General features: G+C 36.7%; 3 protein-coding genes across 5 annotated transcripts; all 3 read left to right on the forward strand.

Moving 5' to 3' along the window:
* Positions 1 to 2,121: 2,121 nt before the first annotated feature.
* LOC122055401 (guanine nucleotide-binding protein subunit gamma 1-like) lies at positions 2,122 to 5,126 on the forward strand. Its single transcript, XM_042616826.1, has 5 exons — positions 2,122 to 2,376; positions 2,495 to 2,760; positions 4,598 to 4,650; positions 4,734 to 4,778; positions 4,867 to 5,126. Exons 2-5 carry the CDS (start codon positions 2,632 to 2,634, stop codon positions 4,949 to 4,951), a joined length of 312 nt encoding a protein of 103 aa, XP_042472760.1. The 5' UTR covers positions 2,122 to 2,376; positions 2,495 to 2,631; the 3' UTR covers positions 4,952 to 5,126.
* Positions 5,127 to 7,563: 2,437 nt separating this feature from the next.
* On the forward strand, positions 7,564 to 13,862 carry LOC122055402 (bZIP transcription factor RISBZ2-like). 3 transcript variants are annotated; one of them, XM_042616827.1, is made up of 7 exons: positions 7,564 to 7,748; positions 7,836 to 8,236; positions 9,501 to 9,603; positions 9,926 to 10,046; positions 12,967 to 13,042; positions 13,109 to 13,246; positions 13,343 to 13,862. In XM_042616827.1, the coding sequence occupies exons 2-7, from the start codon at positions 7,886 to 7,888 to the stop codon at positions 13,718 to 13,720; spliced, it is 1,167 nt and encodes a 388-aa protein (XP_042472761.1). In that variant the 5' UTR covers positions 7,564 to 7,748; positions 7,836 to 7,885; the 3' UTR covers positions 13,721 to 13,862. The 3 variants fall into 3 exon arrangements, with proteins under 3 accessions (XP_042472761.1, XP_042472762.1, XP_042472763.1); XM_042616828.1 differs by having other exon boundaries at positions 7,843 to 8,236; XM_042616829.1 differs by having other exon boundaries at positions 7,564 to 8,236; positions 13,121 to 13,246.
* A 940-nt stretch (positions 13,863 to 14,802) lies between these two features.
* Positions 14,803 to 17,231, forward strand: LOC122055403 (auxin-responsive protein IAA30-like). The gene is made up of 5 exons (XM_042616830.1): positions 14,803 to 15,180; positions 15,744 to 15,991; positions 16,576 to 16,717; positions 16,800 to 16,861; positions 16,938 to 17,231. Exons 1-5 carry the CDS (start codon positions 14,903 to 14,905, stop codon positions 16,973 to 16,975), a joined length of 768 nt encoding a protein of 255 aa, XP_042472764.1. The 5' UTR covers positions 14,803 to 14,902; the 3' UTR covers positions 16,976 to 17,231.
* The last annotated feature ends 5,201 nt before the right edge of the window (positions 17,232 to 22,432 follow it).

The following is a 22,432-nucleotide window of genomic DNA, read 5'->3' on the forward strand; positions in this document are numbered from 1 at the left end:
ATAAAATTGAATGGATAAAATTTTAAACGTTATTTGTCTAAGCATGTTTTATGAAATAAAAAAAATGATAAAATCGACTTGACATTGCACAATTCAGATTGCAAATAACTCATTCAATTTTACAAAGTGTCACGTAGTTTAGAAACTCCAGATTATAAATACTGACATATTCCTAAATATGTAGTCTTATCATAAAAAAACTGAGAAAAATACATCATAATGTTGGTTGAGCATAAGCAATAATATAATTAATAAAGTAAAAAAAAATAACCCAGTGTATTAAACTCCTATAATTTGTAAGTCATATAATAACAATTTTACTATTGTGCCAAATTATTAAAAGTAAAAAATAAAATAAAATCTTATAATCATACAACTATGAATAAAATAAAGTACAAAAGATAACACAAAGAGAAGGAGAGAATGAGACAACTAGCAGCAGACTAGCAAATTATATTGTAAAAATTTAGGTTTTATAAAAAAAAGTATAAATAAATAATAAAATAATAATAAAAGACTAATCTAACTTTATATAATAATAATTTATCATATACTAACAATTATTCTCAAACTTATGATACACTATATATACTAACAGAAAACGTTAAAGTTTTTTAACCAAAATTGAAATTGTACAATGGAAATCTGCCTTGTGAGTAAGTCTTTAATTTTATTAGGGTCCATCTATTAATTAATTAAATACACTGAAGAAATTAAATTGACGTAATTAATATTAATTAATTATAAATATCATGTTAATTTATTAATAACACCTTATCAATTAATTGATTATCGCTTACTATTTATAACTTACACTTATCTTTATTTACTCATTAATTACCTTCCATAATTTTATATTAAATTCTATTATACCTTAAATATAATTCATTTTTAATTGATATATTTTATTTATTATTATTATTTCCATCTTATTTTACAATTAATGACACTATTTTATTTAATTATATTTCTTATAAAACCTAATAAACTCTTTCCTTTTTAATATTTCTTAAAAATCCTAATTATATTTTTCTTTTCTCATTCACGATTCTTATGTTTCTCCTTGCTTTGTTATGATACTCTAAATAGCGCCCTTCTCCTCCCTCTTAAATAATATTTTTTCCCTTCTTTTTTTTTTCTTACTCGATAATAATATTAATCTTTTTCTTAATAATATTAATTAGAGATTTTTTTTATCTATACAATACAAAATAAAATACTTTAATAAAAATAAATTTTTTAAAGTTAAAATTAATAAAGTCTTATTTACCTTTAACAATGACTAAAAAATTAAAGAATTTAATAATTTTATTAATAAAAAATAAAATTATTATCAAAATATCAGTCGAAAACTAAATTTTATATAAAAAATTATTTTTTTAAAATTATTTTATTATTTGTTTAAAAAAAATTAAATATTTTTTAAATTTATTATTTTCGATCCCAAATCGAAATAAAAAAAGTTAGGAAAAATTTAAAAATATATTAAAAAACTTTGCTTTTTAATTTTTTTTTGGCTAGAGCGTGAGGGAATCTTGAGAGGGCCCTCCTCTTATATTTAAATACAATTTATTTTGTTTTGTTATTATTAATCAATTCTTTTCTAATTTTATTTGATGTGTACTCTGTCATTACTTTATATATTTATTGGTGACATATTCTATCATTTTAAATCTATTTCTAGAAATTTTTTCATAATAAGCACCATTCTAATTTTTTTCTTTAATATTTTTATTTATTCTTGTCTTAATAATAAATATATGATTTATCCTCATAAAAACAAAGAAAAATTAATAATAATAATAAACCAGGCCGGCGGCGGAGGGAATGAATGAGTTGGTATATATAAATTTAAGACAGGAAAATATTTTTAGATTAAATTAAAAAATATATATTAGTTCATAAAAAAACTATTATAAAATTGAACGGAGAGAATTTTAAACGTTATATATCTAAGCCTGTTTTATAAAATAATAAAAATGATAATACAGTTAACGAGATTCTGTTTTTGAATTTTTATAAATAAATTTTTTACATGTATTGATTTAGATTAAAATAATAATAATAATAAATTGATTAAAGATGAACAGTGGGCTCTCCTACGTGTCTGCATGTTTTCTCCGCGGAAAAGACGAAAGTAAACAAATTTGTGCAAAAAGGGAAAAGAAGACCGACCAAGTTCGCCTTAACTGACCTAGGCCCCGGTGAGGTTGAATTGCATCTCGACCACCTGCCGCCGCCGCCGCCGCCGTTCGACCATTGCTTCCCGCTCCGCCGCCTCCCTGTCGGTCGCCAGGGAGTTGCTGGGCCCGCGTTTGGGGACCACCTCTGCGTCCAACCGAGCGTCATCTGCGAGATCGGGTACGGGCGAACAAGGTAGGCAAAGCGTTTTTGGTCTTTCCAAAAGCCGATCAAAGCGAGCCGCTGCGTTACGGCCACGGCCAAACGCTATGAGACAAGAAAAGGGATCTTTTTGCTGGAAATTTTCTTGAAGGATTCGCTGCCATGGAGGCGTTAAGGACCACCGGGGAGCGACGCGCAGGAGGAGGAAACTTGGTGGGGGCTTAAAGATCCTCTTTTGTCCCTGTTGCGGCCCTTGATTTCGGCTTCTAATTTTTAGGGGAGGCGAGAATGCAGACAAATGAGGCTGAGCCCATCTCCGCGATTGATCGCAGGGTACCTACTTTATCGGATACCAGGGGGAAGCATTGGATTTTGGCGGAAGTCAAGCGATTGGAGCAAGAAGCTCGGTTCCTCGAAGTAAAACGCGCATCTCCCTTCTTTTTTTTTTTTCTGGTCAAATAGTTCCTTATAGAAGATAATGACTATAAATAAACAAAAAAAAGGACAATCTTTTTTTACTTATTCCTGCTAAAAATCATTTTAATTTACTTCTTGCCACACGTCTGTGGTTGTTATTTGCTTTATGAAACTTGATATATGTTAATTCAGCGGATGAGCTATTTGCTTTGGAGAGTACAATCTTCTGATGTTCATACTTTTCTGTAACGCTAAAATCTCCATGGGCACACTTCTATGCAATGTCCTGGGATATAAGAAGAAATGTGTGCTAGAAAGACAGTTGAGCCTTCATTTTTTTGGGAGTTCTTTGTTATTCTTTTGGTCATACACTGTATTCTACTAAAAGAACTTCAATAAGATAATGATGCTCCTCTATGTTGATCTTCACATAAAGTAGTTATTTGATAGTGTTTATCATGCATTCTGGTTGTTTCTAAATGGGTTTTATTGGTTAGAAAAATAACTATGATATAATGGAAGCATTGCAAGTATTGGTAGTTTTTTTTTTAAAAAAAAAATCTTAATCTGGCTAGAGGATTAAGGATGAATGAATCTAATACCAGAAATAATTTATCTAGATCGATTTGTTTGTTTGAGGCAGTAGCTTCTTAAGTTTAATCTTATAAACAAGGGATGGATGAATGTTAAACCTAAAGCAAAATAACTTGTGTAGTATTTCATATAAATCTGTGTGTTCCTTGATTGTAATATTGGTTAACATCTAGAGTCTAGAGGTAAGTAATCTTTGTGAAAGAGAATGGTTTCAGCGATGAAGTGATCTTGAATTTTATAGTGCCCTGATGGCCTGATATGTATTTCATGCACTGAAAAAAGAAATAGTGACTTAGGTTCTTGGTTATGTTTTACGTAAAGAACTCAACTGGCATTTTATCAATATCATTGTTAGGGAAGAATAATTCTAGGTATGGATGTCTCCTGCTTGATTGTCCTTATTCCTTCCCGTTCACTATGCTATATGCCATATTGGCATTTTTAGTTTCCTACTTAATTATGCAACTAGTTTATTTTTCTCCTTTCTTTTTTCTTATGCAATTGCTTGCGAAGTAAGGTTTGATCTGAATATCTATCAAAACATTTGGAAAAAAGTTTTCCTACTAACTCTCCTATAGTGTCCAAGTCATAGTACAATCTTTCTAAATTTGCCACCCAACAACAAATCTGAGTCATAGTACAATCTTTTGTTTGTGTTATCACCATTGCTGATCATCTCTACTTTTGTTGCCGGTCCTCTCTGCTCCTTCGATCAGTGTTACTGATGCTGTCAGTACTCTTTGCTATGCATGCAGTCTCGTTACTGCAGTTTCATCGTCCACACATGGAACCCTTGCATGTCAATAGGGCCATATCGCTGCGGCTGCTCTGCACTATGCCAACTTATGATACCTCAAGATTCTTCTGTTTGATGATGTGCTTGGAAAAGATAACAACTGCAATCTCCTGGCTGATTCATCTAACTTTTTATACTAATTCAGTCATTATCTTCTCATATTGGCATTTTGAATTTCTTGCTCGATTACGAATTTAACATTTATTTATCTGTCTTTTGCAATTGCTCATACATGATAGGGCTGTGTATCTACTACTAATTCAGAGCATTGATTCTGATTTGTTTAATTTTGTAAGGTGGACTACAACTAATGGATATTTCCCTCATCTATTTTCCTAGTTTCTTGATAGCTTCAACTGAACAAATCGAAAAATTTGCACATATTTTTTCCTCTCATCCATGTAATATTCTTCTAACCATCAGACTCTTTCCTCTGATTTTGAACAGAAAGAGCTTGAAGAGCTTGATAAAATGGACAAAGTATCTGCTTCATTACCAGAGTACGTATGCAAACTCAACTCAATAACTAGCTTCCAAACATGATCGGCTTAACGATTAATTTAACAGTTTTACTTCCGAACAGATTTCTACGGCAAATAGAAAGCTGCCCAGACCCCTTGCTCCTAGAGTAATCAACACACAAGCTCATCTTATCCGCCGATAACTGAAGATGATAACCTACTAAAATCTCTATGCTATAACTTCGTTTTCTGCAGAACCGCAGGACATATAAACTCGTCTTGGGATCGGTGGTTCGAGGGGCCTCAAGATGTGAAACGCTGCCGATGCTGGATACTCTGATACTGACAGGAAATGTTTTTGATTTTTTTTGTTTGCACTGTCGACGTGATTGGAAGAGGAGGATAAGTAGGGAGAGTTTGGTTCATTTCACAAAAATAAGATGCTGATCTGTGTACTAATTGTATTGGCAACTGTGGAAATGAACTTTAGCTTGACAATTCGATATGTTACTATCTCTGAAGAGTTAGATTTGCTCAAAAAGCTTTTATTACATGCTTGTGTTATTAAGATGGTTGGGAAAAAAATTTTACGGTCAGCTATAAGTTGATCTTGTCATTTATTTCCATTCACATAACTTGAGAATCTTGAGAATGGACTTAGGAACATTTTGGATGAATATAATCACCTATTTAGTAATTAAGAAATAGACAAGAGTTGAGTTGATTTATATTTCTTGTATCGTAGATACTATCCTACATACCGTCATACTCAATTAGATCTGTTCCAATTATTGAACTAGTGATTGGAAACTCGTCCAATAAAATGTTTTCATTATAATAGTTATTATGATGTAATTATAGTGTATTATGAAAGGGATGGAGATTAGTTTAGTTGTAATGGGGAGAATTGGAAAAGGAAGAAATAGGTCACTCTCATGGCCTTTTCCCTCACACTTTTCTTGCCACCAGAAGTCATGATCAATCACACTCTAACATTTTGTTCCAATTCAAAATGTCACTCTATTATTCATCCCATATAAATACAAAATAATATTTATTAAAAAAAGAAGGTAATAGTGAGCTTGATATTTGAAATCCCACCTACTTTGAATCTATGTGTGCATGAAAGAAATATAACAAGAGCCCAAGTATCCACATACGTTATTTTCATCTCATCCAATTTGGTTGCCAACATAATTCATATTTTCTCATATATATATATATATATATATATATATATATATATATATATATATATATATATATATAATTTAGTCTTTTTTTAATATGATTCTTTGGTTGGGAAGGAAGAAAGTTAAAATGATTTGATTATTAATTCCAAAAGTTATTGACCACTCTATTGACTAAGAGAGAAAAAAAATATTTTCCAGGGTGTAGTACAATTAGGGTGCATGATTTTATAATCGAGAGATCTAGGATTTGATCCTTGGGGTGTCATTATCTAAGGTTAACGTCTCGATCATGTACTTTTAATTGTGTACCTATATTTATCTCCCTCTATATCCGTGAGATCGATTATAGGGGTTGCTGATGTGATGATTCTATATAATTTTTATTAAGAGGGGGAAAAAGATAAAATAAAAATAATCAACTGGACAAAATATCAAAGAATGATGATGATTAATAATGAGAGCAAGTTGGATAGGAATTATTCATTTGATTAATCACATAGAAATGACAAATATAATATAGGTTTATGCTATGTTTACTTGAGGGGAAGTGGAGGGAAAGGAGAAGGAGAAAGTGAAATGAGATTAGATTAGATGATGTAGGAAAAGGAAAAACAAAAGATTATTTGAGAAATATTAGAAGAGATTAAATAATAAAATGAGTCAATCTATTTTAACCTGAATTGGAGGATGAATCCTCTAAATTATCTTCAAACTTGATTTGAGACTCAACCCTATCAAATATATCATAATTTTTTCTTAAATTATATATTCTTATTCTTTGGCAAAAGAAAAACAGTTGATCTCTTTGTCTTATGAGCCAAGAGGAATGAAGGATAACACCTCCACCTCAAATTGGATTTAGTGATGGGTCCATGGTGTAACAAATTGTGTCAAGTAATCTCTACGTAACCAAATTAACTATCATCACAAAAATTTCATCATTATCCATTACATATTTATATATATTAAAAAATAAAAAGGAAAAGAAAAAGAAAAAGAAATATATATTATACATTTGAAATATAAAAAAACCATAAAATAAAAAATGCATATTTCTTATAGATAAACCTTAAGTTTTCTACTTAAAGAAATAGTTACATGTAATATATAGTATTTTAAATAATAATTTATTATAGCAATTGACTCATTCTAAATTTGTTAATAAAGTTTCTCCCTTTGTTCCAAAAAATATTTCACTGATAAGATCGGGAGGGATAAAATGGATATCGGGTAATTTCTAAATTTAACTCCTTAATTTGAATATTTCAGAACTTTGATTCCGTGATTTAGGAAATTGCGTTGATTTTTGTATTATAATATTAAAATTTCTTTAAATAGCTTCAATTTCCTTTATATTGATTTGTATTTTTAAGCACACGCGACGAGCCACGTGAAACCTACTCCACCCGGAATAGCAAGAGATAAGATCTAGAGTCACTGTCCTTCAAAAGCCAGGGAATAGGATCTTCCCCATCATTTATTCATTTAAATTGCGGGTCCCAGACATCTACTTCCTGTGTCCCATCAATTTCCCATGTTTTTGTGTTCCCTGACCTGGTTAATGCAGGCGAGCACAAGCAGCTCGAAGAACAGCTATCGCGGTCGAGTAGGCCTATTTTTGGTAAGCCACATAAATAGACGATAAAAGTGGGGTCCGAATACGATGTGGGTTTTCTCCGGTGGGACCTATCTCCGCACGTCAATGTTTGTCTCTGTTTCCTGTCGGAAATAAGACAGCGGATCCTCCCTCCGGAAGGAGTGGAGGCGCACGAGACAAGCAAGGCGCCGTTGCGACAACCCAACGCCGCAGCCTTGGGATTAAAACGTTTTGTTTTCCTTCATCCTCCTTGTCCTCCGCCGCCGCGCCGCTTCTTCTCCCGGTAAAAAGCCTAGATTTTGACCAGAGAAGGAAGCGGAAGAGACGTCTCTCGGTCCCTCTCCCTCGTAAATTTCTTCTTTTGTTCTTTTCACTGTGTGTGGTTGGAAATTGGAATCGTACGATAAAGGCTCTTCATTGTTCAATTCGCCTAGTACGTAGGTTTAGTCGAAATCGTGGAGTAGGTAGGAAGAACTTCGACGTAATGGAACAAGCCTTCTCTGCTGAGGAGATCCCCGATCCACTCTGGCCCGCTGCGGATCCCCCGGCCGCTGCCGGCGGGATGAACCGGAGCGCGTCGGAGTGGTACTTCCAGAGATTCTTGGAGGAGGCCGCCGCCGCTTCAGAAGCTTCCGATCATAATATTACCCCAGTCGGTGGTGCTTCTGTCACCGAGAAGGGTGATGGGGCAAGAGAGGCCGAGAGCGAGACGACTGTCTCCGTTGATGGAGGCGGAACGTCCGTTCCGCGGTCGACTGGGGTTGATCCCGTGGAGTACGCCGCGCTGCTGAAGCAGAAGTTGGATATGTACTGCGCCGCCGTCGCCATGTCACGGGTACAAGTCAAACCCTTCTTTTTCCCGAAGAAGATCAAATGTTGTTGTTGTTCCTTTCTCTTTCTTGTTTTTTGATGGGGAATTGGATGCTTGAGAATGATTATTTTTTAAAATTCCCTTATTTGAATTTTCCTAGTACTGGTCTCCGTTCTGTTCTTCTTGTTATGTTCTAGAGTTGCTTCTTGTTGCCTATATTGCCCTCTAGATTTGCAAAAGGTTCCCTTTGTTCTATCTTCTTGTTCCTTTGCAGGGTACGCAACTAGGTTCCACTACTCTGCTCAACAATTTGAATCCTATTATCATGCCAATTTTGTTTGCAATTCAGTTCAAGCACTGTTCATGACACCAAATGTAAAGTTGTATGAGTGCCCATCTTGGGCTTGACCATCTCATTAACACTAACGATGAACCACTTATCACTCTCCCTTTGGACAAGCGTGCCACTGAATTATTTGTTGATAGTTTGTTGCTGAATTTTAGGAGGAAAATGGTACTCTATGAATAAGCAGCTGAGAGGAGAAACAAAGAGTAAATTTGCATCTCCAAAGACCAGCTGCACCTGTAGTTCAATATTTTAGGAAGAACCAAAATGTTTCCTTTTCTCAGGTACAAGCTAGGGAAGACCAGATCTTTCCTCCTTTTTTTTTTCCATTAACCAGGAGCCTTTTCAGTTTATTCTTTCATTCAGTCATCTGCAAATCAATCATTCTATGTCGATTTTCACTATAAAACTCGTAAGGTTTAGGGAGTTTAGGCAATTTCCTAGCTGAATCTATAAAACCAGATAAATACTTTCTAGGTTTAAAGATAGATTACATTTTTGAAATATCATATTAATGTTTTTTTTTTTCACCCTGTAGAATAAGTTTTTTAGATTGTCTATGTGATTATACCAGGATGAGGTTGAGGATGTTAATATTTCTTTTCATCAGAATCTGTTTTGTAGTAAATTTAATTGATTGTTCACACAATCACAATTAGTTTGTATGAAGCAATTCTTATGTCACATTTTGACGAATCACATTTATAGAAATCAGATTGTATTGTTGATGCTTCTGGTGCTGTTTGCAGTAACATAGAAATAGGTAATGATGATGTTGGTTGCTTCTCTTCTCATCCCTGTCAGGAATCATATTTCAGTTTAAATCATGAAAATCCTCCTGAAAGTATTTTATCTCAATAGCAATTTATATTGTGTATCTATAAAAGAAATGCAGGAACCAGTTTTTGAATCTTGCTGACAATGAATCTTTATGTTCTACAGGGTTCTAGTGTAAATCCTCAGGATTGTGTTCCTACTGCTAATAGTAACACCAAATCACCTACTCCAGACGCTTCGCTGCAGGGACATCAAGCACCGACAAAGGGTACGCTCAACGGAAACGAAAGTTTTATTGCTACAATATTTGTAACTACAAGTGGTATACTTGATTGCATAATATAATTTTTCTATTATTAAAATTTTCTCTTCAAGTTTTCTAGAAAACTTCTTAGTTGACTATGCTTACTAACTGTGTGAGTCATATCAAGTGCATTGTCCATCCCATGACTTCGATAATTTTTTACCTGTATCTCATTCTTTCTCCTGCTCTTTAACCTTTGTATGATTAGTATTTAAGAGATGCTTTCAAGATGCAACATAAGGCAAATACAAGTGGATTTCTAGCTTTTATATTATGCAAAATTCAGGTGTCCAGGGAAAACCAGCTACCAGTGGATCCTCTAGAGAGCTCTCTGATGGAGATGAAGTTGAAGGCGAAGCAGAAGTGACAGAAAATATGGATTCTGCTGATGCAAAGCGGTTGAGGAGGTAAATGCAAATGAATCAGAGTAAAATTATTATCATATTCTCCTGATTTCTGATTGAGGCACAGATGATCAGTTTATGCATCTAGTTGTTTTTGCAATTCAAATGTAGGTGATATTACTATTACTATTATTCATGTTGCTATTGTTGTTACCTTAGAAGAGGAGATTTTTAAAAAGAAAAATAGAAGAACCAGCTTAATTTTGCCGATATTCAAACATAGTCACAACAGTTTGGCATGATGTTTAAAGCTGGAACAGGTGTAACTCCTTATATCTAGGTATCTAATGCTCTTCCCGGCAAAGGAGACCAATGATAATTTTATCATCACATGGGTAAAACAACTGCCTAAATTTTCTTTTGTTCATATAAAGTTTCAACATTTATCGAGCTGTTTTTTATACATTTAATAGGATGATGTTTCATGTCTAGACTAAACGTAGTATTTTTGACATGGTAGTTGATATATAAACAAGTTGTGAACGGAGCAAAGTATATAATAAAAAGAATATTGATCTTGTCTGAAAGCGATGGAGATGACGTGCTAGGCAAATGACTCTATTCTTGACTGGGAGAGAAGAAATGACACCTAGCACTCTCTGGGGCACTCCTTTCTGCGCACACCGCAAAGAGAGAGAGCAAAGAGAACGTTAGAGCGAGAATCAGGGAAGGGATTCCTGACACAGACCCTCCGATATCCAAGTTAGTATGGTGACGGAGCGAAAAATGGAGAAGAAAATGAACAGTAGATGTATGCGCCCAATGTAAGGCGTGAGGATGTTTTTGCATATTTGACCCCTTTTATGCTACCTCTCATAACTTCCGTAATAATGAGGTGACAAGGAATATTTGGTGTCAGAATATGTCTGGTGATGGAAGATGTACAACCTAGAAGATGTGCAGTCATCCTTTGAGGAATCTTCCGTTACCGGTATATAAGTCGCTTCTTATAACTTCTGCCATCAATAAGACAGTTGAGAGAATATGCCGTCAGAATGTCGGGTGATGGAAGATGTATAGCCACCCTTCGAGGAAGGTTCCATCGCACATATATGTTATAGGAGTAGAATATTCTCTGACAAGTAGTTGTTATTCTTTGACGGGTTGTTGTGATTCCCTGACAATGTTGTCTCTTGGAGGCAATCCGACCTACCTAAAGCCGATCGATTGTATGACGGGAGACTGGCAATAGAAATGGGAAACTAAGCCCCTTAAGTACGACCGACTCTTAGACCAACTAGGTTGGTACTGAGAATTGCCTCATACATTTGCCTTATATATAAGTTGGGGCGTGCTGAGCCTCGTAAACCTGATCAGCGTTGTGACCGACCGGCCATAGTCTAGGAAGTCCGATCAACTCTGGAGCCGACCGATCATATGCTAAGAGTTATCTTAGTATTGCAAGATAGAGAACTACACCCTGTAAACCTGACCAGCCCTTGGACTGACTGGACATATGTTGAGAGATAGGGAGCTATGTCCTGTAAACCCGATCGACACTTGGGCCGACCGACCATATGCTGAGAGTTGCCTTAGTGCTGAGATAGGGAACTATGCCCTATAAGCCCGACCAACCATTGGGGCCGACCGAATTTATTCTGTGCGTCTTCACACTGAGGTCTGGAGCACTGATGCCCTTAAGTCCGACCGGCTTTGAAGCCGACTGGCTTCATACTGAATGCCTTAGCGTTGAGGAGTTAGGAGCCAAGTCTCGGTGATTTTGATTGTCATCTCATCCTCACTTTGACTTTGATTTACACCTCATTATTGGGTCAATTCATAACATACTGTATCAAATATAGTTTAACAAATACAGTGCTCATCTAGACAAGTTCAAGAGTGTCTACGAGCTCGATAAGTGTGCCCATGCTGATAAAAAGAGGAACACAAACAATATGGTTAAGGAGTAAGAGTGCTAATAGAGTGCCCATGTTGTACAAGTTCCACCTTCGCAAGATCAGGAGTTTCTCTAAGAGCTCTTTAAGTGTACACTACAAGGCTTAAAATTCCTTTACAAGCTGGAGGCTAGAGTGATCAAGGCCGTGTTCCGAATGATAGGGATAGAAATACGTTAAATTAGTCAATGAATTTTAGGTTCGCAAGTTAATAGTGAACAAGTTAATGGGTTATGTCTGAGCAGCAGCAGCCTCTCATTCTAGATTCTTCATGCATGTTCACTTCAACTGATGGTGAGTTGGCGCCAGCAAATTGAAGTAAGCAATGAAGTTCTTGAGGAATGTATTGGCTATGTGTTCCCATTTCAGTTTCCGTCTACAAGCAGAACAAGATGCCTTGCATGTGCTAACCAAAATTGAATGACATTCCAAACCATGGTACAGGTTCTCCCAATAATTTATCAGGTATTTGAGTTACGATTAGGCTGTTTGCGGCTCAACATGGCATTGGAGTTATAAGCAAATTTCTACAGACTACAATTGGAAGTGTGTTGCAAGAGTGTTCTTTTCGATAGTCTCCTAGACAAGTTCAAGTATGTCTGAGCTCTTCTAGTGCACATGATGTTTCCTCTCAAATGGGGGGCTCACAACATAGTATTTTACAGTTGTAGTCTCCATCGTCTTCTTGAACACGGTTTTTCCAACACAATACATCTCCATGCTTCTAGGTATCAATTGTTGAAGATATCTACATGCGCTCCACTTTTTGGTTGCAAGTCTATTCGTGTTGAGCAGTTCAAGTGTCCTAACCATCTATAATGCTTGCTGAAAGGTGTATTTGAACATACGTTATGGTTATGCCATGCTTAAAGTTAATCCATCAATTGCATGACCTACTTTATCAAAGCTGTTATGACTAGAACAGTAGTAAATAGCCGGATTGTTGAACAACTCTATGCTCCAAATTAATCCTTGTTTATTTATTTATCCTGGTCTTCTCTTTTAGCAATTTGTTATCTTATTCTCAGAATGATCTCGAATCGAGAATCAGCAAGACGCTCAAGACGGAGAAAGCAAGCACATTTAAGTGAGCTTGAAGCACAGGTTTCTTTGTTCATTGTTGGATCCTTTAACATAATTGGTGAAGGAGCACTTTAAGTACTTCCCAAGACCTTGCAACAGGTTTTACAGCTAAGAGTTGAGAACTCGTCCCTGCAGAAGCGACTCGCCGATATCAGTCAAAAGTACAACAAAGCTGCTGTCGACAATAGGATACTCCAAGCTGATGTGGAGACTTTAAAAGCCAAGGCAATATGTTCACCCACTTGCACATTTATATTTTCTCAAAACTTTTGGTTTCAATCTATGCGCAATGCAAGTTTCAAATTTTACATCTGTATCCAGGTGAAGATGGCCGAGGACAGTGTAAAACATCTAACTGGGATGCCTCCTTCCTGCTCGGCGGTCTCTGGCATGACCTCCATCAATGCACCCTTTTCTACAAGCCTATCGAACTTATCTGACGGTGCTGTTCCGGTCCGCGATGATAAATATCAAATCTCTCAGGCGCAGATGCAGGACTTGGGCATCAATCCTGGTCTTCCTGAGACTACCACTTCAGTCGACGATATATCCCATGGTGTTGTAGCTCCGGGGAAAATGGGCAGAACTGTCTCAATGCAACGAATAGCGAGCCTCGAGCACCTTCAGAAAAGGATCTGTGGAGGAGTGCAAAAGTATTCAGATCGTCAATCATCTGTCAACAGACAGATGCATGGATAACTGAAACTGCTTTTGAAGTCGATGCTATGATGATTCTTGTGTCTTTCAGATTATGTAGATCAACTAATCGGTAGTCAGTTACATAAATCTTTATCTCTTCGCTAAACTTTATAGAAAAGTATATCATTTATGATTGTGACCTTGCTTGCATCTTCATTGTCAACGCAATGTTGTTTTTTTACTCAGATTTCATAGGAAGAAGTTGACATTGAGGATACAACTTCACAATAAATTCACTCATGGAGAGTTGAAGAACCGAAATGTGTCGACTATTATTTTTAAAAATAGAAAATATCCAAATGGTAGATGGGAAGTCTCGACGTAACAGTAAAATTATTATTTGTAATAAAAAAGTCACGAGTTAGAATTCTGAAAACAGTCTTTTGTAAAAAGTAAGATTGCGTACAATGGATCCTTCTTCAGGATTCCGTATAATAGATCCTTCCTCAGGATTTTGTACAATGGATCTTTCCTCATGTTCATGATCACGTCAGAATCCCTTATAACGGGAGCTTCGTGTATCGGATTGTTTTTTTTTTTAAGAAAAAATATCCAAATGGTCGACATGAAAGTAAGAATCTTACTAATTACCTCCTTCTTGATCTAATCTTAATTATTTTCACTAATTAATCTCTACACTAATACAAAAGCTCTGCATTTAATTATGACATCTTTAGTCGCCTCTTAATGTTCATATGGGCCGGGGTTCGATCCAGCCGGACCGGACCCAACACCGTCACGTGGGCGCTCCGTTAGAATCTCCACACATGTTACCCGCGTCCTGACCCGGCCATTAAAAGTTTGTTTCTCGTGCGGGCCCTACCTCGGCGCCCTGTCCCCCGCTGTCTCCCGGGGGACCCGACGATTTACCTCATCGAGTACGTCAAACCGACGCCTTGTTGACCTTCGTTCTCTATGCTACCCTATTCTGGTGTTACTCGCATTTGGAATGGCCTATTTGGTGTGGGTCCCTGGGATTCTAGCCAATGAGTTCGAGCGTGGGTGTGTTTGTTGGTTCCCTAGAGATTTCCGAGTTAAAAAATGCTCGAGATCCAAGCTTCCCTTCTTATAATTGGTTTGCGAGAGTAGCGATCGAAGCCGAAGCAGCAAATTTGAGAGGAGAAGAGAAGAGAAGAGGAGGATTTAGAGATCAGAGACTGCGGCGGAGTGTTCGTCGGTGAAATGGCGAGTGGATTGGGGTTGGAGGAGACGGAGCTGCGTCTGGGACTGGGCTGGCCCTGCGGGGGCGGCAGCGGCGGCGGAGGGGAAGGCGAGGGCGCGAAGAAGAGGGGATTCGAGGAGACCATTGATCTGAAGCTTCAGCTTCAGACTCCGACGGAGACGAAGGAATCGGCGGCGGCCGTGCAATCTGCCGACAATATGATGAAGAAGACGCCGAGCCTTGTGAACATTGCGTCTTGTGGCGGTTGCGTCGACCCGGAAAAGCCGCCTGCTTCCAAGTACGTTTGGTTCTCCGTCGATTAGCATAATTAATGTTTTTTTCGCCCAATCAATTAATGTGTGCTTTTTGGAATATGATTTGCTGCATTTTTTTATGTTTTGATTCGAATCATTTAGCATTTTCTTAGAATTATTTATATCATCTCTTGGAGTTGGAGATTTGTCTCATGCCTGCGCACAAATCCTCATTTATAGGAATTTGTTGGCGTTTTTTTCCTTTGGATGAAAGAAATTTCCTTTTCTTTTCAGATGTCTTTGCTCGAGGAAGAAACTTTATATCATTCTAGCAAACATGTTGTCAGCGTATTCTAACTTTACTAACAACAAGGTTTATTTCTAAATTCACACATAATTAGTTGGGGATGGATTTTTGGTTGCATGCGTTCACTTCAAATAGAAAGTTGGCGAACCTAATATCTTAAACAAAAGTTTTATCTTAGATATAAACAAAATTTTATGTTCTTGGTTTTCAGTAGCAAATTCACAGATATTTGATATGTATGATCACCAAAATTTTACTTCAGTTTGGATCTAACATTATGAGAATATATTTATGCGCCAGGGCACAGGTTGTGGGTTGGCCACCAGTGAGATCCTTCAGGAAGAACATCCTCTCTGTTCACTCTGAGAAGCGGGCCGGCAACAACAAAGATGACAGCGAAAAGCTTGGCAACTCTCCGGCAGCCTTTGTGAAGGTGAGCATGGATGGTGCTCCGTACCTGCGCAAGGTGGACCTAAAGATGTACAAGAGCTACCAAGAGCTTTCCATGGCCTTGCAGAAGATGTTCAGCTCCTTCAGCACCAGCACTGGTATGCATGCATGCAGTAGGGTACGCCTTAATTATCTTAATTGAGCAATCACCATCAAGGAGTTTTTAACTTGGGACAAGCCATGTGAGAGGAGTGCACATTGTGCCCCACATGAGATGGTTCAGGAATCTGTTTAATTGGTGGCTAACTCTGTAGCCATAACAGCGCACAGAATCATGTAGGCCAACTCATGTTTGGTACTCTCCCAATACTTTGCTGTTTGCCATGATTGGACTTAGCCCTGTGGCTATAATATTTTCTTGCTCGACGACCCTCTTACTTTAGAGTTGTGTGCTGAAACTTCATGGTAGATGCATCATCCTCATTTAGGTTAAGTATCTATAGTTACTTGGATGATCTGTGATCAGTAATATATATATATATATATCAGAGAACTGCAGAATAAATAATGGGTTGGTTCTGGTCCTAATTGGTTCACTATAATCTAAAAAGCTAAAACTTTAATAGAGGATCCAATGTATTTGTTCATAATTTTCTGAGACCAATCTCACGGTCAATGCATTTTGTGTGTCTGAAAACCAGTTGAGTTAAATCAAAATTTTGATATTCTGGCAATGTATCAGAAAACAGTGGTTCTCAGGGAATGAGTGGGAGGGACTACGTGAATGAGAGCAAGGTGATGGATCTGCTGAATGGATCTGAGTATGTACCAACCTATGAGGACAAGGATGGAGATTGGATGCTTGTCGGTGATGTTCCATGGGAGTAAGTTTCTTTCACCAACTTTCACATTGCATTTGAGAAATTCACACCGACATTTACTTAATCTCGAAACATTATGATCCAGGATGTTTGTTGACTCGTGCAAACGTTTACGTATCATGAAGGGATCAGAAGCCATTGGAATTGGTCAGTATATTTCTTATAAGTTTCCAAACACATTCAATATATCAGAGGAACTGAATTTTGTTCTCTCCTATTGCAGCACCAAGAGCCATGGAGAAGCGCAAGAACAGAAGCTAAAGATTTGCTCCACCAAGTAAAATGACAAAAGGCAAATTTCCCTCTGGATTTGGATCAAGACATCTGCATGCGTGCTTACATATTTCTCAAGTATAATCAAGACTGTTCATTATGTTTTTATTATCAAACTAGTTTGTTCATCACCTTTATGTATGGACAGCAAGAAATGCTACTTCAACATTGCTGCTTCTGTGTGCCTTCTAGTTAATGGTGTTGGCTTGCTTAATTAATCAATAAATTGTTCCACTTATTACCAGACAATTAGTGTATTGTTTATTGCCACAATTAAAATAGGGAAACATGATGAGATTCTTGGTGCTTGGTTCTCTTTTAATATTGCAAGCCCAACTGGAAGTGGGGGCAAAGTACTGATGAAGCAATTAATAATATAGCATAGAGTTTGATGCTGAGAAGCTTCTGAAGGGAAGGGAGCACATCATATATCTGCTTAAATTAGGGAGTGAAAATAATTAAGATGACAAAAGAACCATTGATTACACTGTCCCTAAGAATCAAATTAGATAGGAAGTTCAATAATGATGAATATTACATACAGCTCAGAGATGGAATTTATAAAGCATTAATGCCTTGTTGATCATGAATTGGCAGTTGGATCTGTTCATAAATGATCAGATTTGTTTCAAGATCTCCTGTGAAGTGAATTAGAGGTGAAGGTATCTGTGGATCTCTCTTGGAGCTCCCGTGAAGAGTGTGCACTCGGTATGAAGAATGGGTGCACATGATGTCGAAAACGAATGCACATAGACATGGTGCTTAAATGGGAACAGACAGCCCCCACGAGCTAGCTGAGATTGTAAATAGTGTTGAATTATAAAGTGATGTTTCTAGAAGACTAAATTAATTTTAGTCTACTGCTGGGTTTCAAGAAATGTTTATGGGTTCGTACTCTTTGGGTGGTTTTAATGCATTGTTGTTTTTCAAGAAAATTTATTTCAAATTAGTTGATAGGTGTGAGTCTTTAAATACCTTTGTAATAGTTGTTAAAATTATCTTCTAGTTGTTTTACATTTCTTGTAATAATAAATCTTGTTGGCCAGAATCTGACCAGCTAGAAATGAATTGTAATTTATGCATGTAATTAATATATAAATGTGACATTACTAAAATATCCTTGATAATGACTTACAAAATATATTCTAGTTGGCCAGATTCTAGTCATTTAGTACTACCCTTCTTGTAATTCCTTGAAGTATCTTCATATCAAAAGAGTTTCCTTCACGGTTAGTTACTTGGATCTTCTTGGAGTGTCGGAGTTTCATCTGTTCTGGTTTTCTTTACATGGTATCAGAGCTCCAATTATTTTCGTGAGGAAGATTAATCACTGTCTTCGGAAAATGTCGCAGCGAATGCAGAAGCGTTTAAGAAATAGAAACAACAAAATGCCAAGGCAGAATTTGTTTTGAAGAGATTCATTTCTCATGGAATATTTGAGCATATAATCGGATATGGGGTTGCTCGTGAAATTTGGCAAACTCTTGATCAATTGTTCAATAAGAGGAATAAGGCTCAGCTGCAAATGCTCGAAAACGAATTGGCGGTTGTGAAGCAAGATGGTATCTAGATTTCTGAATATTTTCTTAAAGTAAAAAAATTTACGTTCAAAAATTTCTCTTCTAAATCCTGAAGAGCGAATCTCGGAAGTAAGAAAAAAGTGATATATTATCCGTGGTCTTCAGCCTGAGTATACTTAGTTTAGCACTTCGATTCAAGGATGGACTCAACAACCATCACTAGAAGAACTTGAAAATCTTCTCTCGTCACAGGAGTCGTTGGCCAAGCAAATGGTTACAACGAACATTAAGGATGAGTCGAAGAGTGTCTTGTTTATTAAAAAGGGGAGTTTTTATAAAAGCAAAGGTAAGATGGAAGAAGGTATTCTAGAGTATTCTAAAGCATCTAAGAAGACGTTTAAATGTTACAAGTGCGGCAAACTCGGTCATATTAGAAAGAATTGTCGAGTTAAATTGAAGTTAGAAAATTACGCAAATATGACCGATGTGGCCGAGAAGTCTGAACAGCCAAAGGAAGATGATTGGAAGAATTGCTTTCTTACTGATATTGTTGATGGAAAAACTCAACGGGAAACATGCTTAATGGCTAAAGGAGCTTCTCACACGAAGCATTCAACCAACAATGAATGGATTGTGGATTCTGGTTGCGGTCATCATCTTACCGGAGACAAATCAATTTTTTCATGCTCTCGGTTACATGATAGCGACAACGGTATTATCACCGCTGATAATACGGTTCATAAATTTCAGAAAGAACACACCGTTGTCATCGACAATAATCGTGGAGAATCAATCACGCTAAATGTATATGTCACGTACCGGGGATACAAAAGAATCTTTTCTTAGTCGCAAATTTGGTGGATGCTGAAAATTTTGTGCTCTTTGGACCACGCGATGTGAAGTTTCTTTGGAACGTCAAATAAATTTAAGCCGATGTTGTTCATATTGGTACGCGTATTAATGATTTATTTGTTCTATCTGCATCAAGTTCATACATTGAGAAGATGAATACAAATGATACTACCTCTTTGTGGCATGCGAGGCTTGGTCATCCAAACATGACTAAGCTGAAGGTTATGATTCAGGAAAAAATGGTTGATGGTTTGCCCGATTTATCAAAGTTTGAGGATGAAAGAATTTGTGAAGACTGTCAGTTTGGAAAGGCACACAGACTTTCTTTCAAGAGCTCAAATTCATGATGTACAGCTCCTTTGGAACGAATCCACGGTGAGTTGATGGATCCTACTCGAACCACTTCTTATTCTGGATCTAACTATATGTTGCTATTTGTGGATGATGATTATACATGGTTCATATGGGTTTATTTTGTAAAACACAAATCAAAGGTATTTTCAAGATTTCTTGTCTAGGAAATTATGGAAGGGAAATTGTGTAGAAAGATCAAGATTTTGCAGATAGATAATGGAGGGGAATTCTGTTCAAATGAATTTTTCTCATTTTGTCGAAAAATGGCATTAAAAGAGAAATGTCTTGTCCGGAGACGCCACAGCCAAATGGTGTGGCTGAGCAAAAAATTAGAAATCTTGTGGAGACCTGCAAATGTTGGTTGCATGCAAAGAATTTGCCCAAAGCATTGTGGGCAAAGGGCATGAAATGTGCAACTTATGTGATTAACCGAGTGCCACTTAGTTCGACAAATAATAAGGCACCTTATGAATTGCTCTTTGGTGTTAAACCAAATGTAGAGTATCATCGAGTCTTTGGTTTAATATGCTATATTCATGTGTCTGATTCTCAAAAGAGTAAGTTGGATGCTAAGGCAATTAAAAGCATTTTTGCCGATTAAGAAAGGGTTGACGGTGTATGGATCCTACGTCTAATAAATGTATTGTATCTTGTGATGTTATCTTTGATGTGATCTCTTCCCATGATTCTAAAAATGCCTATAAGGAAGAAAATGATACAATAACTTTGTCATTGTCCAATTTCTCATAAGATTTGTCCGAAGAAAATCAAGGGGAAAGGGAGAACTTGTGTTCTATCCAAAATTATGGTTCTCAGGAGGAGACAATCAGCCAATGTCCGAGACGAAATGTTGTGCGGCCATCTCATTATAGAGATGATAATTTTGTCACAAAATTTTCTTGCTTCTTTGCGAATCCTATTGACGATGAAGAACCATCTTCTTATGATGAAGCTAAAGGAGTGAAAGAATGGGAAGCTGCTATGAAGGAAGAAATGGATGCCCTGTAGAGAAATCAAACGTGGGACTTGGTTCCAAAATCTCCTGAAGTGCAACTTGTTTAATGCAAATGGGTCTTTCGAATAAAAAGAAAGGATGACGAGAGCATAGATCGATTCAAAGCAAGGCTAATAGCTTGAAGTTTCTCTAAAAAATACGGGGAAGATTACGAAGAAACATTTAGCCCCGTGGCGAAGATGAGTTCAATACATACTGTTCTATCATTAGCGGCTAGCCTTGGTTGGAAATTGTGGCAGTTGGACATGAAAAATACTTTCTTATATGGAGAGCTTGATAGACATATTTACCGCTTGGATTTGTGTCTGAGTATCATCCGGATTTTGTGTACGTTGAAGAAAACCCTTTATGGATTAAAGCAAGCTCCACGAGCATGGTATAGAAAAATTGCAGAATATTTAAGATTCTGCGGTTACACAACTTCTAAAGCGGATTTAAGTCTCTTTATCAAAAAACATCAAGGACTTATGGTTGTCATTCTATTGTATGTGGATGACATAATTCTAACGGACAACAATTATGCAGAGGTCATTAGCCTTCAAGAAGAACTTTTGTTGCGTTTTGATATGAAGAAACTAGGGGAGCTTAGTAATTTTCTTGGGCTTCAAATTGAAAATCTGGATAAGACAATTTTTGCGTCTCAGTTCAGCTATACTAAACGGCTTGTCAAGAAGTTTGGTTTTATTGATGGAAAGTAGAGTACAAAGCCTCTGCTCATGCTGCTCAAGAGTGTATGTGGCTTCGTAGACTCTTTGAGAATCTACACGTGCCCATTGATCAACCCATTCCTATTCATGGAGATAATCTTAGTGTAATCAAGCTTACATCTAATTCTGTCTTCCACACGAGGACGAAACATATTGAACTTGAGCATCATTTCATTCGTGAGAAAGTGCTTGACAAGATTATTGATATGATCACAGTTAAAAGTGAAGACAATATTGCCGATATTTTTACAAAATCACTTTCAAAGGGTGCATTCGACGATCTGTGATCAAAGCTGGGTTTAGTTCTGAGAACATCACTTTAATGGGGAGTGTTAAATTATAAAGTGATGTTTCTAGTAGACTAAAATAATTTTAGTCTACTGCTGGGTTTCAAGAAATATTTATGGGTTCATACTTTTTGGGTGGTTTTAATGCATTATTACTTTTCAAGAAAATTTATTTCAAATTAGTTGATAGGTGTGAGTCTTTAGATAACTTTGTAATGATTGTTAAAATTATCTTCCAGTTGCTTTATATTTCCTGTAATTCCTTGAAGTATCTTCACATTAAGAGAGTTTCCTTCACAGTTAGTCACTTCGATCTTCTTGGAGTGTCGGAGTTTCATCTGTTATGGTTTTCTTTACAAGTGACAGGGTTGATGTCCCATAAGGTCTAGGGGTCAATTCTCGAGGTTGGCGGGGCATAAATCCATGTAACCCGTGGAAAATTCACTTCACCTGCCACTTGCCTTTTTAATTACTGTGATTTACCTTCTCTATTTTACTCTTTGGGCGAGCTAGCGAGGGCGCTGGGGGCAAACGTATTCACCTTTTGCTCTTAAAATGGGCGCGCACACTCTTCAATACATATAGGCCCACACCCTAGTAGACTAAACACCAACATGGGAATAAATATTGAATATCGACCATAATGGATCTTCATGCTAAACTATTTTATATAAATTTTTTAATTATTTTTTAAACAAATTCAATTAATT

The sequence above is a fragment of the Zingiber officinale genome, chromosome 3B (assembly GCF_018446385.1).
Source record: "Zingiber officinale cultivar Zhangliang chromosome 3B, Zo_v1.1, whole genome shotgun sequence".
Lineage (NCBI taxonomy): Eukaryota > Viridiplantae > Streptophyta > Magnoliopsida > Zingiberales > Zingiberaceae > Zingiber > Zingiber officinale.

Excerpts from the sequence above, each read along its gene's own strand:
- LOC122055401 (XM_042616826.1), top strand. The coding sequence starts at position 2,632 with ATGCAGACAAATGAGGCTGAGCCCATCTCCGCGATTGATCGCAGGGTA. Across the intron at positions 4,651-4,733 it reads GTATCTGCTTCATTACCAGA|ATTTCTACGGCAAATAGAAA; the intron begins GTACGTATGCAA and ends ACTTCCGAACAG. Across the intron at positions 4,779-4,866 it reads CCAGACCCCTTGCTCCTAGA|AACCGCAGGACATATAAACT; the intron begins GTAATCAACACA and ends CGTTTTCTGCAG.
- LOC122055402 (XM_042616827.1), top strand. The coding sequence starts at position 7,886 with ATGGAACAAGCCTTCTCTGCTGAGGAGATCCCCGATCCACTCTGGCCC. Across the intron at positions 8,237-9,500 it reads CCGCCGTCGCCATGTCACGG|GGTTCTAGTGTAAATCCTCA; the intron begins GTACAAGTCAAA and ends TATGTTCTACAG. Across the intron at positions 10,047-12,966 it reads GATGCAAAGCGGTTGAGGAG|AATGATCTCGAATCGAGAAT; the intron begins GTAAATGCAAAT and ends TCTTATTCTCAG.
- LOC122055403 (XM_042616830.1), top strand. The coding sequence starts at position 14,903 with ATGGCGAGTGGATTGGGGTTGGAGGAGACGGAGCTGCGTCTGGGACTG. Across the intron at positions 16,718-16,799 it reads GTCGGTGATGTTCCATGGGA|GATGTTTGTTGACTCGTGCA; the intron begins GTAAGTTTCTTT and ends ATTATGATCCAG. Across the intron at positions 16,862-16,937 it reads ATCAGAAGCCATTGGAATTG|CACCAAGAGCCATGGAGAAG; the intron begins GTCAGTATATTT and ends CTCCTATTGCAG.